Source organism: Saimiri boliviensis, chromosome 3, assembly GCF_048565385.1.
Source record: "Saimiri boliviensis isolate mSaiBol1 chromosome 3, mSaiBol1.pri, whole genome shotgun sequence".
Classification (NCBI taxonomy): domain Eukaryota; kingdom Metazoa; phylum Chordata; class Mammalia; order Primates; family Cebidae; genus Saimiri; species Saimiri boliviensis.
Window position 1 is genome coordinate 98,674,167 of NC_133451.1, and position 20,308 is coordinate 98,694,474.

The 20,308-nt window shown below is 35.5% G+C and overlaps 1 protein-coding gene across 3 annotated transcripts in view; it reads right to left on the reverse strand.

Annotated features, from left to right (window-relative positions):
* The window catches only part of TBCK (TBC1 domain containing kinase), a 265,679-nt gene that overhangs the window by 233,487 nt on the left and 11,884 nt on the right, over positions 1 to 20,308 (reverse strand). For all 3 annotated transcript variants that reach the window (XM_074396536.1, XM_010340090.3, XM_003929478.4), the window contains exon 3: positions 16,163 to 16,235. In XM_074396536.1, the coding sequence (XP_074252637.1) occupies positions 16,163 to 16,235 (73 nt within the window). The remainder of the gene's footprint in view (positions 1 to 16,162; positions 16,236 to 20,308) is intronic.

Below are 20,308 nucleotides of genomic sequence, written 5' to 3' on the forward strand. Positions count from 1 at the left end.
TGAACCTTGTGACAATTCATTAGAAGTTATGCACAGATGAATTTTTTAAAACTTTTTAATTTTAATTTTTGTGCATATACAGAAGATATCAATATTTTGATATTTTGGTACCTATTTTGATAAAGGCATACAATAATCACATCAGGATAAATGGGGTATCCATCACTTCAAGCATTTATCCTTTATTTGCATTACAAACAATCCAATTATACTATTTCAGTAATTTTAAGGTGTACAAATTATTGTTGACTATAATCACAATGTTGTGCTATGAACTTCTAGATCTTATTCATTCTAATTATATTTTTATACTAATTGACCATCCCTATTTCATCCCCATAGCCCCACTACCCTTTCCAGCCTCTGGTAATCATCATTCTACTCTCTTAACTCTATGAGTGCCCAGAAATAGGTGAGAACATGTTAAGTTTACCTTTCTGTGCCTGGTTTATATCATTTAACAAAATGACCTTCAGTTCATTCTATGTGGTTGCAAATAACAGGATCTAATTCTTTCTTATAGCTGAATAGCACTCCATTGTGTATATGTACTGAATTTTCTTTATCCATTCATCTGTTAATGGACAGTTAGGTTGCTTCCAAATCTTGGCTATTGTGAACAGTGCTGCAACAAATATGTGAGTGCACGTATCTTTTCGATATACTGATTTTCTTTCCTTTGGGTATATACCCAGCAGTGGAACTGCTAGATCATATGGTAGCTCTATTTTTAGTTTTGTTGGGGAACCTCCAAATTGTTCTCCATAGCAGTTATACTAATTTACATTCCACCAATAGTGTGCAAGGGTTCCCTTTTCTCCACACCCTCACCAACATTTATTATTGCCTGTCTTTTGGATTAAAGCCATTTTAACTGAAGTGAGATGATATCTCATCGTAGATTTGATGTGCATTTCTCTGATGATAAATGATGTTCAGCACTTTTTATAAGCCTGTGTGCCATATGTATATCTTCTTCTGAGAAATGTCTATTCAAATCTTTTGCCCATTTTATTTGAATTATTAGATTTTTTTCCTATAAAGCTGTTTGACCTCCTTCTATAATCTGGTTATTAGCCCCCTGTCAGACAGTTTACAAATATTTATTCCCAATCTGTGGGCTGTCTCTTCACTTTTTTGATTGCTTCATTTTCTGTGCAAAAGCTTTTTAATTTGATGTGATGCCATTTGTCCAGTTCTGTTTTGGTTGCCTATGCTTATGTGGTATTATCCAAGAAATCTTGCCCAGACCAATGTCCTAGTAGAGAGCTTTCACCAGGTCTTCTTGTAGTAGTTTCATAGCTTGAGGTCTAATTTAAGTCTAATCCATTTTGATTTGAATTTTTGTATATATTGAGAGATAGAGATCTAGTTTCATTCTTTTGCATATACAAATCTAGTTTTCACAGCACCATTTATTAAAAAGATTTTCTTGTTCTCAATTTATGTTCTTGATGCCTTTGGCAAAAATGAGTTCACTGTAAATGTATGAATTTGTTTCTGGTTTCGATATTGTGTTCCATCAGTCTATGTGCCTGTTTTTATGCAAATATCATGCTAGTTCTGTGGTATAACTTGTACTCAGGAAATCTGAATCCTTCAGTTTTACTCTTTTTTCTCATGAGAGCTATTGTTATTCTGAATCTTCACAGAAGTTTTAGGATAGTTTTTTTCTATTTCTGTAAAGAGAATGTCATTGGTATTTTGATATGGAATGTGCTGAATCTTTGGATTGCTTTGGATAGTATGAACATTTTAACAATATTGATTCTTCCAATCCATAAACATGAAATATATTTCCATTTTTGTATCCTCTTTGTTTCATTAATGTTTTCTACTTTTCATTGTAGAGATCTTTCATGATTAATTCCTAGTTATTTTATTTCTTTGTAACTATTGTAAATGGAATTATTTTCTTGATTTTTTAGAGTGTTTGCTGTTGGCCTATAGAAATGTTACTGATTTTTATATGTTGGTTTTATATCATGCAATTTTAATGAATTCATTTATCAGTTCTAATCATTTTTTTGATAGTCTTTAGTTTTCTCCAAAATAAGATCATATTATCTTTCAACAAGGATAATTCAACTTCTTCCTTTCCAATTTGCATACCCTTGATTTTCTTCTCTTATATAATTGCTCTAGCTAGGACTTCTAGTACTATGTTGATTAACAGTAGTGAAAGTGGGTATCCTTGCCAAGTTCTAGATCTTAGTAAAAAGGCTTTCAGTTTTTCCCCATTCAGTATAATACTATTAATAGCTGTGTGTCTGTCATATGTGGCTTTTATAATGTTGAGATACGCTGCTTCTATCCCTAGTTTGTTAAGGATTTTCCACCATGAAGGGATGTAGAATTTTATCAAATGCTTCTTCAGCATCAATTGAAATGATTACATGGTTTTTGTCCTTCATTCTGTTGACACTATGCATCATGATAATCGATTTGCATATGTTGAACCGTCCTAGCATCCCTCAGATAAATCCCACTTGGTCATGATGAATGACCTTTCTAATGCATTGTTTGCTAGTATTCCGTGGGGGAGTTTTGCATCAATGATTATCAAGGATATTGGCCTATAGTTTTCTTTCTTTGATGTGTCTTTTTCTGGTTTCAGTATCAGGGTAACACCGGCCTTGTAGAATGAATTTGGAAGTACTCCTTCCTCCTCTATTTTTCAGAACAGTTTGAGTAGGATTGGCAATAATTTTTCTTGAAAAGTTTGGTGGAATTCAGCAGTGAAGTCATTGGCCTTAGGCATTTATTTGCTGGGAGACTTTTTATTACAGCTTCCATCTCATTACTTGTTATAGGTCTGTTCAGGTTTTGGATTTTTTCATGGTTCAATCTTGATAGGTTGAATGTGTCTGGAAATTTACCCATTTCTTGTAGATTTTCCAATTTATTGGCAAAGAGTTGTTCATAGAAGCCTCTAATGATCCTTTGAATTTCTGTGATTTCAGTTGTGATGTCTCCTTTCTCATCTCTAATTTTATTATTTGGGTCTTTTTTTTCTTAGTCTAGTTAAAGGTATGTAAATTTTGTTTATTTGTTTTTAAAAAAAGAAACTTTTCATTTTACTGATCTTTGATATTATTTCATTTGTTTTAACTTCATTTATGTCTGCTCTGACCTTTATTATTGTTTTTCTTCTACTAATTTTGGGATTGGTTTGCTCTTGCTTTTCTAGTTCCTGAATAATCATCATTATATTCATTATTTGATTTTGTTTTTTACTTTTTTTGATGCAGGTGATTACAGCTATAAACTTTCCTCTTAGTACTGCTTTGGCTGTATTCCACAGGTTTTTGTATATTGTATTTCCATTATCTATTCCATTACTGTTTCAAGAAATTTTTCAATTTCCTTCTTCATTTCTTTACTGATCCCCTGTATTAGTCTGTTCTCATGCTGCTATAAACAAATACCCAAGACTGGGTAATTTATAAAGAAAAGAGGTTAGAATGATTCACAATTCTGCATGGATGGAAAGACCTGAGGAAACATATAATCATGGCAGGGGGAACCTCTTTACAGGACAGCAGAAGACAGAATGCTTTGAAAACAAAGAAGGAAACATGACAAGGAATGTAGATGGCCTCTAGGAGGTGACAGTAGTACTCAGTTACAGTAATCAGGAAAATAGAGACCTCAGTCCTAAAATTAATTGTGAGGAACCGAATTCTGCCAACAACTTGAATTGGCTTAGGAATGAATTCCTTTCCAAAGCCACAAGAGAAGAAATAGTTTGTTTCCTCTAACCATATCATTTTATTTTTAAAAAACATTTCTAGGAATACCAAAAAGAAATTCATATTTGCATCATACTTGCACCAAAATTCATTTGTTTGAAAAATAAAATTATATCACATGATTAAAAGGAAGATAATAGGGAACTATTCAAACTACATGACTAACCTAAAATTATAATTCATTCATTCAGCAGTCCATTTGCCACACATTTACTAAACGGAAATTTTTATACTTACAACTTTAGACAACAGAATAATAAATTGGTATATATGTCAAAAACATTAATTAGAAAAGATAAATATTCCTTCCTAATTCTATAATTGTAGGCAAATAACTGTAAGCCTAAAGCGGGAAAACTAACTTACTACTAGAGGGTTATAATGTAATATAGCCATTTGGAGGAGGAAAATATAATTTTTGCTTTGGTTGAGAACAGTACAAAGGGAAACAGTAAGATGTATTACTTGAAGAAGTAACTGTACATTGTGCTAAAGATTGGAGATAACAGCATTGGGCAAAAAGACAGCTCAGTTTTTATGGTTTATTTCAAAATATCGGCATTCACTATCCTCAATATATATTACTAATAATTAAAACTACTTGCACAATTAGACACATTAGAAATAATAAGAGTGAGAGAATAATATTTAGAGTATTAGCAGTAGTAATTAGAGTTATTTAATTAGTTAGATTCAAGTCAGATCCTATGCTTATAAGATGCCTTTTCCTCTGGAAAAAGAAAAAAAAAAAACCTCCAAGTGTTTTAGAGCAGAGAATGGACTGATCTTCAAAAATATTAATATAGCAGAGAATGTGGGGCTGACTGAAGTATGGCTAAAGCCAGGAAAACCAGTTAGAATGTTATAATGCAATAGTCAAGCTGTTTGTTAGTGAAGATTTAAACTCTAAAAAATGTAGAGGGCAGAGAAATGTAAGAACTATGGCCAAGGTTGTATTAACAACACTTGGCAATTAGTAAGATATAAGGTACAAGACAGGCAGAGAGCAAAAGATTGTTGCAAGGTAACAAGCCTAAGTGTAGAGCATCTTTCAGTGTCATTTTGCTTCTTTAAAAAAATAAAAAATAAATAAAAAAACATACAAAATAGGAGGGGAAATATAGATCAGTTATATAAATCTCCGATTCACATGACTTCACTACCATAATTTCAAATGCATTTTGAAACTAGGGTCCTTAAAGGTAAAAAAGATATGAAAGCCTCAACATCCATCATCAGTTTACATTCTAAAATAAGAATATCTAACATCTATTTCTGATGTCTACAACCTGTAGCTCATTGTTCAACTCTGGACCACATTCCAGAATGTGTCCAAATTCTTTTGAGTATCTCATTCATTGAGTAGGCAATGTTTTAACAAGCGAAAATAAAACTTACTCATTTGAGTAAGTCAGATCATGTTTTCTATCAGGCTAGTAAACAGCTGCAGACATAGTCTGTTTCCCATCAAAGACTCATGTATAACCTCTGCAGTATTAATGATATTCTGGTAAATTTTCTAAACCGTAATCCTAAAAACATGACAAGCTACATTTTATTAAAGAAACATGCCTGTACTGCCCACCCTGCATTCACTTGCAAATTTAACACAATGTGGAAACTCTACTACAAGTGCCAAAACTCTGCTGAGTATCTGTCTATGAGCTACATTTGCTAATACTTTCACAGGTTAAGTACATGCTCTGAATAATACTAACACAAAATGGAAATGGAAACGTACATGCTCTGAAAAATACTAACACAAAATGGAAATACTTTCCATACAGCACCTTGACTTAAAAGAAAAACAATTTCCTCATGCTTGCTTTGATAGCAGTGATAAAAGTATATCTGTTTTTTAAATATTCTCTGGAAAGCATTTCAAAGAGTAGCTGAGATCTAAATTTCTCCACTTTTCTGTCTCTTGAATCTTGCTTTAGGGTAGCATTAGGTAGATTAACAAGCACTAAATGTGAAATGACTTCAAACAAATCTCTAAATGCTGTACTTTTTTCTTGAAACCTAATCGCTATAGGAGTTTCATAATTCTATGTTTTCAAAAAATAATTTTGATCATTTAACTTAAACTGAAGAAAAATGCTGGCAAGATTGAACTCTGGCACAGATAACACACAGCTACTGGAAAGACAGCAGCTGTCTCACCATTAATTCCTTATATTAAAGCCTGAATGGACTCTAAAGAAAATGTTGGGTATTTTTCTCCTTTAAACCAGGTTAGTCAACTATCCACACAATAACATTACTCTATAAAAGACTAAGTTGATAATACCTCATAACACCAACTTACGTACTGCTTTTATAATATGAATTCTCTAAAGGGCTTTATGGCCATTAAAACTAAGAGAGAATGCTTGATTTTTTAGTGAGATCTGGAACTTCAAGATAGTCTTAAATTGTAATTACTCCTATAGTAGTAGCAAATTACTACTACAACATTTTAGTACAATGTTGTTTAGTTCAATATTAAATCTGTCAAGAAAAAAAGCAAATTGACACAGACTCTTCTCTAAGTTCCCTATACCACCAATTTAAAATTTTCTTCAAAATATATATCAAGTAAGATATATGCCTTGAATGATGCTTACATTTAGAAAATCAACTGCAAATTACATCCAGACAAATGGCAGCTTATGGTTTTGCAACAGTTACAGACATAGGAACAAGTAAAAATCACAAATGTCAAGTTGCAACCCTATCTAAATAAGTTTCCCATTTACATCAGCCTTTCTTTCAGGTGCAGATGCTTACTTTTGGTAGTAAAATAAAGAACTAATTTATAAACCTTAAGAGCATCTTCTCACTTTCTACAAACAGGTCACAGAATTAATTAAAATTGTAGCACATCAGCTCTACACAACTCTACACATCAACTCTATACCTGCTTTGTTATTGGAGACTAATGTAATCCAAATATGTGGAAAATTCAAACAGTTCTCAGCAAAATTAATTTAGTTGGATGGATCAGATAACAATGTGGAAGTGAACCTGAAAGAATCATTACTACTCAAAGGCAGTAAGTACTGAATGTTATATTCCAAAATGTACTAAGAAAATACTTACTTTTAGTCTATTACTAGAATAATTTAAAAACAGTACTTTATTTATAAAAATGTTTAAATACATCTCACTGGAAAAAAATGGAAATACCTATTAAGGCTAATATGTTCTATTCAAAATAAATAAAAAAGAAAATGGAAATGGCATGAAAGATCACATAAATTTTGCATTTAATCCTACTCATGTTCATATACATCCTCAAAGAACGTGCTTCCATTTATAGTATTGTATCCTCATGAAGACTCTTCTCTATTCAAATGCAAAAGCACCGAAGAAACTACTGATGGTTACTGCTACAAGATTTGTCTTTAAAACAAGGATGAAAAATGGTAAACATAGAAATGTAAATCGTTTCATGAGCTAATGATTTACTCTTACTGGCAAAGCAGTATTGTTTGTATCCTTATATAGTACAATTCAAAGTATAAAACATTAAAAAAAAAAAAAAGGTCGGGGGATGGTGGCTCATGCCTATACCTATAATCCCAACACTTGGGAGGCTGAAGCAAGAGGATCACTTGGGTCCAGGAGTTCAAGACCAGTCTAGGCAACATAATGAGACCCCCCTGTCTATACAGAAAATGAAAAAATAGGCAGGCATGGTGATGCACACCTGTGGTCCTAGCTACTACAGTGGCTGAGATGGAAGGATCACTTGAGCCCAGGAGGTCAAGGATACAGTGAGCAGTGATCACACTGCTGTACTCTAGCAGCCTGGGTGACAGAGTGAGAACCTGTCCCCCAAAAAAGAAAAAAATCCGGGGCAGGGGTAGCGTGGGGTGGAATGGAGTTGGGGTAAAACAATGAAAATGGGAATTTATCTTTTGAATCACCAACTTCTTTTGCCTCAGTTCCTTTACCAAGTGAAAGAAGGACCACATACAGGCGAGGGGGAAATGTGGAGATAAGAGACTACTATCCTGATGACCAGAGGACTTTTCTAGCTGTGGCTGATGGGGTCCTCTAGAACTCTGGGGTCTTCCGGAATTTTTTGGGAGCACAAGACGTTGAATAACAAATTTTCAGGATGTACAGCAATTCTAATCACAGTATAGCTATGTCCATAAAGACACTATTTCACCTGTGGGACTTCTGGATATTTCCTTAATACTCTACCCCTTCTTCTTAGTGTATACTACTTTCTTTTTTCTACACCAAATACTTTAAATAAATATTGAATAATTTTAAGAACTCCAGATATTTTTTGGTTAGCATTAATATTGATTTAGCATGTCACTCCCATTTTGTAGGAATGTTTTTTTCAAAAGTACTTGTATGGTCTCTTAAGACTTTCGTGGTAGCCAGCCTCCAAGATGGCCCCCAGTGAGCCCTGACTCAGGAAATTCACATGTGCATTCTTAAATAATCCTCTCCCACACAGAACACAGTTAATGACTGACCTATGTAATCTAATAGGATATTGCAGGAATAATATTGTGTGGTTGCTGATGCTAGGTCACCAAAGGCACTGCAGCTTCCACCTTGTTTTCTTTCCTCTCTTAGATTGTTCACTCTAAGAGAAGCCAATCACCATGCTGTGACAATGTCAACAGGCCTGTGGAAAGGGTCTCAATGTAGAAAAGAATTAAGCCTCTTGTCAACAACTAGCACCTTTTTAGTGAACCATCTTAGAAACAGATCACCCACCTCCAGTAAAGCTTTTATAACAGATGACTGCAGGTTCAGCTGTTATCTTGACTGAAACCTTGTAAGACCTTGAGCTACAACCATCTACTTACACTATTCCTATGTTCTGACCCAAAGAAATTATATGAGATAATAAATGTTTATTGTTGTCTTAAGCCATAAAGTGTTGAGGTAACTTGTTAAGCAATAACTAATTCATAGTATTTTTTCAAGAAACTAAACAATACAAAAAAGTCAGTGGATCAAACATCTTCATTAACAACATAATACTGTTTCTATATGGGGAACTGAGAACTCAAGCCAAGTGAATAACTCAGTCTTAAAAAAAAAAATTAAGGTATGTAATTCCAGCACTTTGGGAGGCTGAGGCAGGCAGATTGCCTGAGCTCAGGAGTTCATGACCAGCCTGGGCAACACGGTGAAACCGCGTCTGTACTAAAACACAAAAAATTAGCCAGGCATGGTGGTGTGTGCCAGTAGTCCTAGCTACTCAGGAGGCTGAGGCAGGAGAATTGTTTGAACCCAGGAAATAGAGGTTGCAGTAAGCCAAGATCACGCCACTAAACTCCAGTCTGGGTGACAGAGTGAGACCCATCTCAAATAAATAAATAAATAAGGTATAATCTACATAGGTAATATGCATATATTTTAAGTGCATATTTCATTTAATTATGACACACACACACACACACACACACACACACACACACATCCCATATGAGTAGTATCTAATCAAGATGTAAAAATTTTCATCCCCCTAAAGAATTCCCTCAAGGCCATTTTGAATCACTTATTGATTCAAAAAGAGTACTCCTTACTCCCTACCAGAATACAGCACTGTTTTTATATCACCTTAGATAAATACTGATAATCTTCTATGTCTGGCTTCTTTTGCCCAGCATAATATTTTAGGGTTAATCCATGTGCCGTGTGTACCAGTAGCTCTTTGTTTTTCATTGTTGATTAACATACAGGTTGAGCATCTATAATCTGAAAATTTGCAATCCAAAATGTTCCAAAATCCAAAACATTTTGAGCAACAATGTGACACCACAAGTGGAAAATTCCACACATACGAATTTCATGCAAACTTTGCTTCATGCACAAAATTATTTAAAATATTACATAAAATTACACTCAGGCTATGTGTATGAGCTGTCATTCAAACATTATATAAAGTTTGTGTTTACACATAAGTCCCATCTACAACATAGCTCATTATGTAAATGTAAATAATCCAAAAATCTAGGGAAAACAAACCCCAAATATGTAACACTTCTGTTCCAAAACATTATGCATACAAAATTCTCAACTTGTACCATGTTTATACATTCTCCTGCCAAAGGACATTTGAGATCTACCCAGTTTAGAGCTATTATGAATAATGTTTCTGGGAACATTACTCTGCAAATCTTTTTGCATAGGTGTACATGTCTTTTTCTGTTCTCTTGGATAAATACCTAGACAGATCTGGGACTTGCGTAAGGCAAATAAACTACTATAGTACAAAATTTAAGGAGGCCTTGTACCAAGGACTGGAATTGTTGGATAATTAAACAGATGTTTCTATAATAATTTGGTCTTTTTTATAGCACTGAAATTTTAAATGCACACTTGCCACAGGTTCTTCTGTCAAGAATGTTACCATTTAAATAAAGAGCAATAGCAGGTTAATGTATTAGTCTATGAAAATATAACAAATTATACTTATAAAGACAATTGATTGGCCGGCTGCGGTGGCTCACGCCTATAATCCCAGCACTTTGGGAGGCCGAGGCAGGTGGATCACAAGGTCAGGAGTTTGAGACCAGCCTAGCCAATATGGTAAAGCTTGGTCTCTACTAAAAATAGAAAAATTAGCCAGGCGTGGTGGTGCACGCCTGTAGTCCCAGCTGCTCGGGAGGCTGAGGCAGAAGAATCAGTTGAACCCAGGAGGCAGAGGTTGCAGTAAGCCAAGATCCTGCCACTGCACTCCAGCCTGGGCAACAGAGAGAGACTCTGTCTCAAAAAAAAAAAAAAAAAAAAAAAAAGACAAGTGATCAATATATTAACAGGTATGATGTATATTAAATAAAACATTAAGTTGAGAATAACTTGTACTACAATGATCTCTTGATTAGTAAAACTCCTTGTGTTACAGATAAGGAAAATGATTAAGAAACTTGTCCAAGGCTGCCTAACTAGTTAGGGCTTTTTCATCATACATATTCCATTGTAAATTTTTAAATAAATTTAACCCAGGAACCCAGGTTCAACTAAAATATTTTTTTCTTACCCAAAGTTGTGGGTACAATTGGTTTTCAATTTTAATGTTGTTTTTTGTTTTTGTTTTTGCCGTAGGGGCCTAAAGTTAAATTGTAAATTTGAACGAGTGAGCAAGGAGTAATATATTATTTTAAATGAAAATCAAAGATTAGTGATATTACAAAAATTATAACTAAAAAACATGCTTACTAAATAAAGTTAAACTACTTCAAAAAATATAAAACTTATTTTTCTTACCTACAGTCAGATTAGACTTTTCTAAGGAAGATGTAAGGCTATGGTGTGCATCAGAGGTTCCCAACCCGCAGGCTACAGACTAGTCCTGGCCCCAGTACCTAGGACTGCACAGTAAGACTTGAGAGGCAGGGAAGCCAGCGAAGCTCCATCTGTATTTACAGTCGCTCGCCATTGCTCACATTACCACCTGAGCTCTTTGCCTCCTGTCAGATCAGCAGCAGCATTGATTCTCATAGGAGCACGAACCCTACTGTGAACCATGCATGTGAGGGATCCAGGTTGCAGACTTCTTATGAGAATCTAATGCTTGACCAACATTTAATAGGAGAGAGATCCAAGATGGCTGATCACTAGCAGCTCGGGATTGTAGCTCCCAGTTAAAGCGCAGAGAACGAGAGGATGCCACACTTTCAGGCGAATTTTTGTTGCTCACGGACCGGGAGATTCCCAGAGGAGGAGCCCCACGGGTCGCCAGCGTGACTCTTGTGGCTGGCGTGGCGGTTTTGCTGGTGCCTCGGCGCAGTGGTTCTTGGTGCAGACTCAGAAAAGCACCATCAATCTTAACGCTGCTGTTTTAGCCAGCGCAGTGGGTTGCTCTGATTCTGGCGCTGGGAATCAACAAGTTAGACGTCCACTCAGAAACCTAATTAGAAAGTTGGTAAGTACAAAGACAACAGATGGATAAATTTATAACAAAGGGAAGAAACCAGCCCAAAAAAGGCTAAGAATACCCAAAATCAGAGAGCCTCTCCCTCTACAGGGGATCACAGTTCCTCATCAGCAATGGAACAAGACCTGATGGAGAAGGAGTGTGTTCCATTAATAGAAGTAGGCTTCAAAAGGTGGTTGATAAGAAACGTCTGTGAGTTAAAAGAACTTGCTCTAACCCAATGCAAAGAAACTAAGAACTTTGAAAAAAGGTTTCTCTCTCCCTCTTCCTCTTCCTTCCTCTCCTTCATTTTATTTTTTTCTTTTTTTTTAAAAAAAAAAAAAAAGCTTTGACGAAATGCTAACCAGAATAGACAATTTAGAGAGGAATATAAGTGAATTAATGGAGCTGAAAAACACAACATGAGAACTTCACAAAGTATGCACAAGTTTTAACAGCTGAATTGATCAAGCAGAAGAAAGGATATCAGAGGTCGAAGACCAATTTTATGAAATAAAACGAGAAGACAAGATTAGAGAAGAAAGAATAAAAAGGAATGAGCAAAGTCTCCAAGAAATATGGAACTATGTGAAAAGACCTAATCTATGTTTGATAGGTGTACCTGAATGTGAGGAAGAGAATGAATCCAAGCTGGAAAATACTCCTCAGGATATTATTCAGGAAAACTTTCCCAACCTAGCAAGGCAGGACAATATTCAACTCCAGGTAATACAGAGAACACCACAAAGATATTCCTCAAGAAGACCAATCTCAAGACACATAATCGTTATATTCACCAGGGTTGAGAAAATACTAAGGGCAGCCAGAGAGAAAGGTCAGGTTACCCACAAAGGGAAGCCTATCAGACTCACAGCAGATCTCTAAGCAGAAACCCTACAAGCCAGAAGAGGGGGGCGGGCAATATTCAACATCCTTAAAGAAAAGAACTTTCAACTGAGAATGTAATGCTTGATCATCTGAGGTAGAGCTGAGATGGTAATGCTAGTGCTGGGGAGTGGCTGCAAATACAGATGGAGAGGTTTGACTGCACAGAGACCATAATAAATCAATTGCTTGTGGGCTTATATTAGAACCCGATCAGTGAGAGGCAAGTGACAATTAAGCTGCATCTGGTTGCAGGCTCTAGAGTGGCAAGTGAGTTGATGTACTTCAATTTTACAGCTGCATCTGGTGGCAGGCTTTAAGTCAGAATCCAACATTTATTTTAGTCTGCACATGGCCTGCCCATTATTTTATTTACCACTTCCCTCTGTGCCTCCTTCCCGCACTACACAATTGTCTCAGTCACAGTTTTGGTAAGCCCATAAAGCTAACGCCTAGCCAAAATGAGTAAAAAACAAACATCACTGGAGATCTTCTTTGAAAAGTGGGAAAGACCCATCTAAGACTGCCAACAAAAAGAAACCTTCATTTAAAAGAAAATACCAAGACTCCTATTTAAATTTTAGGTCCAATACAACAGGTGATTTACATTATTCAAGTCTGCTTTGTATAATATGTGGCAACCAGCCATCCAATGAAGACATGAAACCTTCAAAACTGCTTTGCTGCATAGAGAATCAGCAGCCTGTATTAAAAAACAAGTCTTTGAAGTTTAAAAAAAAAAAAAAAACATGAACACAAAGAACACAAGTAATTACTGAAGGTCACGACTTCATTAAATGTGTTGGCACTAAGAGCATCATTCTTAGCTACTAATCACATAGCCAAAGCTAAGAAGCCCTTTACTATCGGTGATGAGTTGATCCTGCCTGCTGCTAAGGACATCTGTCATGAACTTTTAGGAAACTGCAGTTCAAAAGGTGGCATGTGTTTCTCTTTCAGCTACCACCATGACTAGACAAACTGATGAAATAACAGAGGATATTGAGGCACAATTGTTAGAATTAATAAGTCATCACAGTACACAATCCAGGTTGACTAGTCTACCGACGTTGACAACAATGCAACAACACTTGTTTTTGTGGAATATATTTTTCAGGAGGATGTGCATGAGGGTATGTTATGTGCACTTTTGTTGTCAACTAACACCACAGCTGCAGAACTATTGAAGTATTTGAATGATTACGTATGAGGAAAATTGAATTGGTCACTTTACGTCAGTATATGTATGGACACAGTGGCTGCCATGACTGGACAGTTTCTGGTTTCACCACTCAGGTTCAAAGAGGTTGTTTCTAAATGTGAGTCTATGCACTGCATCATCCACAGAGAAATGATGGCTAGCTGAAAAATGTCACCTGAACTTAATGTTTTGCAGGATATGATTAAAATTATAAACCTAATTAAAATATATGCCCATAACTCACACCTGTTCACACAGCTCTGTCAGGAGATGAACACAGAGTAAACATGTCTTCTCTTAAACACAAAAGTAGATGGCTTTCTAAAGGTGGATCACTAGCCAGAGTTTTGTGTTACGAGAGGTCCTCCAGAGATTTCTTTTAGAAAACAGTCACCACTGACAGCACATTTCAGTGACACAGAATGGGTCACAAAGCTTGCTTCCTTGTGTGACTTATTCAACCTGCTCAACGAACTCAAACTGTCACTTCAGGAGAGAACAACTATGTTCAAGTCTGCAGATAAAGTGACTGCATTCAAAGACAAACTGGAATTACAGGGGTGATAAGTCAACACTGGGATTTCTGTCATGCTTCAAACATTAGCAGAAATTTTGAAAGAGACTGAGCCAGGGTCTTCTTTCTCCCAAATTGTGCATGATCACCTATCTCGGCTTTCAAAGAAGTTTGACCATTACTTCCCAACCACAAAGGACCCCCGAACTGGGAAGGAATGGATCTGCAACCCATTTGTGAATAACTCAGGTGAATTGATTTCTATTGTGCTAGAAGAGGATCAACCAGACAACACCCAATCTTCATACATTCTAGATTAAAGTCAAGACCAAATATCCTGAGATTTCCACAAAAGCATTAAAAGCCTGCTTCTATTTCTAACATCCTATCTTTGTGAAGCAGGGTTTTCTGTAGTGACAGCTACCAAAATGAGATTATGGAGCAGACTAGACATTAGCAACACACTTTGGGTGTCACTGTTTCCCATCACCCCCAGATAGAACCTTCTAGTTGCAGGAAAGCAAGTTCAGGGCTCCCACTGATTCTACATTATAGTGAGTTGTATAATTACTTCATTATATATTACAATATAATAATAGAAATAATGTACATAGTAAAGGTAATGCACTTGAGTCATCCTGAAACTATCCCTCCACCCTCCATCCGCGGAAAAGCTATCTTCCACAAAACCGGTCCTTGGTGCCAAAAGGTTGGGGACTGCTGGTATATACATAGTATCTGCATTTTTCATTCCAGATGCCACCCAAAACCAAATCATTTAAAAGAGCAATAATAGCATTTTTATTCAATTTATTTGTTTTGCTTCTATCAAATTATTACCATTTATTAGGATAAACATTTTTCTTCCCTTGAAAAAGATTTTTCATCTAGAATATTGCGGTGATGGAAAACTATTAACCAATCAGAGAAACAGTATTTTTCCAAACAAGGATGGATGATTATAATTCTATAGACACTTATGGCAAGATAGATATTTTATTGGTTTAATACTACTTGATTTATATACACAGAGAAAGATTTTTAATAATTTTAAGGTTACTTCAGAAAATCTTGTAAAGTTGATTTAATAGTATATTTTTAATAAAGTTCATTTAATAGTATATTTGTAATAGAAGTTTAGACCACATACTTTCCTTGTCAAAAGAGTAAATTTATTGAGTTCTAGAAATAATTGCTTTTAACCGCATCCTTAATTAAATTCTACCCAAGCCATGATTAATATTTCTCCCTACTTTTTAATGTGACCTTTATTTAACACAGTTCGCTGTGTCCCTAGGAATACAAGTATCCTATCTGAAGTGACCATATGCTCCTTTCAGGAAAATAATCTTTTTGTTTGAGACTGAGTCTCGCTCTTTGGCCGAGGCTGGAGTGCAGTGGTGATCTCGGCTCGCCACAACCTCTGCCTCCTGGGTTCCAGTGATTCTCCTGCCTCACCCTCCCAAGTAGCTGGGACTACAGATGCACACCACCATGCCTGGCACTGTGGCTCATGCCTGTAATCCCAGCACTTTTGGAGGCCCAGGTGGGCAGATCATGAGGTCAGAAGTACGAGACCAGCCTGGCTAACATAGTAAAATCCTGTCTCTACTAATAATACAGGAGAACAATCTTAATTTCAGCTAGTGAAATGCTTAGTACTAAGACAGTTTCAAATTTTCATATAGCCTCTTTTGTATAATTTTTTGTCAAATATTTCAGAGAATGTCTACCTCACAAAAGATGCACACTGGACGATGTTAACATTGAATTCATATGCAATCTGTGAATAAAATTTCCTCAAATGAAAATTTTCATCTACATTTATCATTAAACAAGTAACAAAAGAAACCAAAACCCTGCAGTTTAAACAAAATGCCTCTTTATTTGCCATGTTCTGCTTTTCATTTAATTGTTCTGATACTATACAGTACCTCACAGGTTTCCTTTCTCGAAGCAAGTCTTCCAGATTGCGTTCACAATGTTCAGCCACAACCACTAGTCGTTCTAAGTAAAATAAAGCAAACCCTTGTTATATTCTATCAATACACATATTAAGAACAAAATAATATACTCTACTGATGATACTAACATATAACACACACAATATTTTAAAAGTGCCTTTCAAACTCTGTATTAACTATATTATTACCAAGTATACAGGATAATAAACATTTAATAAAACAACTATTTTTCTATCTTGTATTTTTTTTTTCCCTCTAGACTTTTTCTTACATACATCAAGAAAAACAGGTGGAAAGACTGCCCTTGGGGAAAAAATAATTTATCCTTCTTCTGTCACAGATTGGAAGAAAGAAGTAAAAGATTAGATGAATATATAAAGAAATTTTGAAAGAAAGGGAAAGTAGGGAGACTAGGTACAGATTGCTTGACAGTCTGGTTTTAAACACAGATCTTTTAAATTACATTCTGAAACTTGAAGAAAGAAATGTTCTGAATCATAGCTATAGAGAAAGAAAATCAACCTAGAATTATTGTTGACCTTTGAAAAACACAGAGGTTTGTCAAGGGTGCCAACCCTCTACGCAGTCAAAAATCATCTATAACTTTTGACACCCCCAAAAACTTAACTACTAATTGCCTACTCATGACTAGAAGCCTTACTGATAACACATAAATAGAATAATATCTACATATATTATATATTATATGTATTCATGACATACCTTTTTTCTTATTTTTTTCTACATTTCTAGGGTACATGGTTCATCTATGAGTTTTCTTCAAATTGTCAAAAATGTCCAAAATTTTTTCCAATATATTAATTGAAAAAAATCTGCATATTTAAGTGGATGTGTACAGTGCTAACCCATGTTGTTCAAGGGCCAACTGTAGTTTCTAACACATAGGGTCTGCTGAGATTAAATAACATAAAACAGTGGTAGACATGATCAACATTATGATGCCATTTTTATTTTCCATCAGATGAACCGTCTAAGAACAAGATGACACAGTTCTAAGGGTGGTCCATCCTTTTTTTTTTTTTTTGCCTCATCCATTATCCCAAGTCACTAACATGATGTTTGATAATGACTCTAAGGGGAACAAAAGAACACTGCAACTGGGTTTCAAAGCTTTTGGGGATTTGACAAGGTTATTTCAGGAGTTTGGTTCAAAAGAAATTGGAGTGTTGTCAATATCTATGCAAAATGCATTCTAGGTAAGATAAGGAAGAAGTTTAACACAAAACACAATGATAGACTGAGACTAGATAATGTAAAGGTACAAAGAAACTAGAAATAATAATAACTATAAAAAGAAGGTTTGGCAAAAATGAAAAAGGAGACAAGGCAGAAAAAAGAGATAGCAGAAGATGGGAAGCAGGAATTTCAGAGTAGGAAATCTAGTATATAAAACAATTCAGTAATAACTGGATCAAGACAAGGCCTTGAATGGGAAAGTAGAGATAGACAATTGTGTACAGGCAGACATGTCAAGTGCAGGAGCAAAGTATTATCTTGGATCATATCTAAGTTTACTCTGTCTAGCGAAATGGGATTATACAGAATAATCTAAACACAAAAATTAAAAATGCTGTAAATGAATAACATCATTTTCAGATAAAAGACTCCAATTGTAGAGGAATAGGACTAAAATGAAATAGCAAATGATGAAGCTAGAGAGAGAACTGAACAGGAATAATTAACAGGAATTTAAAGAAAATTAAATTTAAAAGAACATGTATTGAGAAAAAAAGAAAAAAGGAAAGAAAACCATGAAATGAAAGGTCAAATTCTTTACTCAATAAAGAAAAGAGTATGCAAAGTTGAGCTCCAAGCAATTTACAACAGTGAAATTCCAGAAGAAAAAAACAGGTAACATTATCAGAAAACCAAAACGAGAAGCTGCATTCCTTTGCTTTTCATATTACCACATTTTGTCCATTTTCCTTATACTTATCTGGCTCCCTCCCCTCACTGTCCTCTGTAAATCTTTACTTATTCTACCCAAATTGAAATGCTGCCAGTTTCTCCACCTTTAATTCTGGGTCTTCTTACTGTTTTCTCATCTATTCCAAGGCTGAAAAACTCTCAAATTTTATCACAAACCCAAAACTCTCTTCTGAACTGCAGGCTTTTAATATTAAAGTTACCTGAAACTCAAGAGAACCAAAACTGAACTTAAAATTTGCTCTTCAAGTCTGTCTCCTTTAATACGATTTCAGTAAATGATATCACCATCCAGCAAATTACTCTAGCTAGAAATTAAACAGTAATCTTCCCTTTTCAAATCCAAATAAGCAAAGGGTCCTGCTATTTTTATATCTCAAATATTTCTAGAATCTATATAGTTTGCTCCATCTGTCACAATCTGGGCCCAGCCAGCATCATCTCATTAGGTAACTACAACAGTCTTTTACTGATCTTCTCATATTAACTCCTATTTCTTTCCAACTTATTTTCACACTAAAGCCCAAGTGATAAAATCATAAGAAGTCTGAATATGGAACTCCCTTTCTAGCTTCATCTATGTTATTTTATCTTAGTTTACCAACTTCCAGCCACACTGATCTTCCTTCTGGCTTCCTGCCTTAGGGCACTTATACATGGGTTCCTACTGACTGAAATGATCTTTCCCATTCTCTTCTCCAGTTAACTCCTGTCATGTAACAAAGTGGTTAAGAGTATAGACTATTTTGTCTGGGATCAAACCCCATTTTTACTACTAATTAACTATGTGACCTCAGGGAAATTGCCTAACCTCTCTATGCCAGTTTTTTTCTGTAAGATGAAGAAAAGAATAGCACCTACTTCACAGAGTTGTTGTGAGGATGAAACAGTTCATCTAGACAGCAGATTGTGGAAACATTATAAAGCTTTAAATTGACATTTTTTCCACATTTAGGTATCTGGCAATTAATTTTTTAATAAGCTGCCTCATTATAAAAATAATTTGATGCAGCTGAATTTACTTCTTTGCCCTGATCTATAAGAAGTATACAATCAAATTTATAGTCCACCTAAAAAAAATTAATATTACTAACCTCATCTTATTCTAACTTTGTTTCTTTTCTCCCTGAAGAAAATAAGAGTATGCCACTTCAAAATATCCTTTGACGTAAGGATTTTTTTGAGCTGAAGGCAATTAGTTCTCTGCTCTCCCTCTTTCTAAGCAGAACATAAATCTCCCTCTATAAAGGTTAAAGGAACTTCCATTTGATAATTTCCATTTCCTATACCAGGAAGAGGAAAATGACTCTTAATCTATATAATAAACAATAAATAATAATTCTTTTGGTTTTTTGAGGCAGAATTTTGCTCTGTTGCCAAGCTAGAGTATAGTAGAGCAATCTTAGCTCACTACAATCTCTGCCTCCCGAGTTCAAGCAATTCCCCTGCCTCAGCCTCTAAGTAGCTGGGACTACAGGTGCACACCACCACGGCAGGCTAATTTGTGTGTGTGTATGTATTTTTAGGAGAGATGGGGTTTCACCATAATAGCCAGGATGGTCTTGATCTCCTAACCTCATGATCCTTGAGCCTTGGCCTCCAAAAATGAGACTACGGGCATGAGCCACCGCGCCTGGCCAATACTTCTTATTTACCTTACATTTCCAAGTCACCTTCTCAAATCCAGGACTTCCCAGAAATCCCAAACCCCTTTTCCTTTGTCTATCCTCTTCTCTATATGTTATCTCCCTTTGTGAAGATGGTATATAAGCCTTAATTCTAACTACCTCCTTGAGTCACATTTCTTTGTGAAATCTGTGCATATAGATTAAATGTTTTTTTACACACTTAACCTGTACACTCCCACCAGTTTACAAATGCCACCGCAACATCAAGAAGTGACCTCATATGGTCTAAAGGGGAGGCATGAATAATCCACCCCTTGTTTAACACACAATAAAAAATAACCATAAAAATGGGCAAGTAGCAGCCCTTGGGGCTGCTCTGGCTATGGAGTAGCCTTTCTTCTACTACTTCACTTTTCCTAATAAACCTGCTTTCACTTTATTCTATGGACTTGCCTTGAATTCTTGCTTGCACAAGATCCAAGATCCTTCTCTTAGAGTCTGGATCAGGACCCCTTTCCTGTATCATGATCATAACTCACTG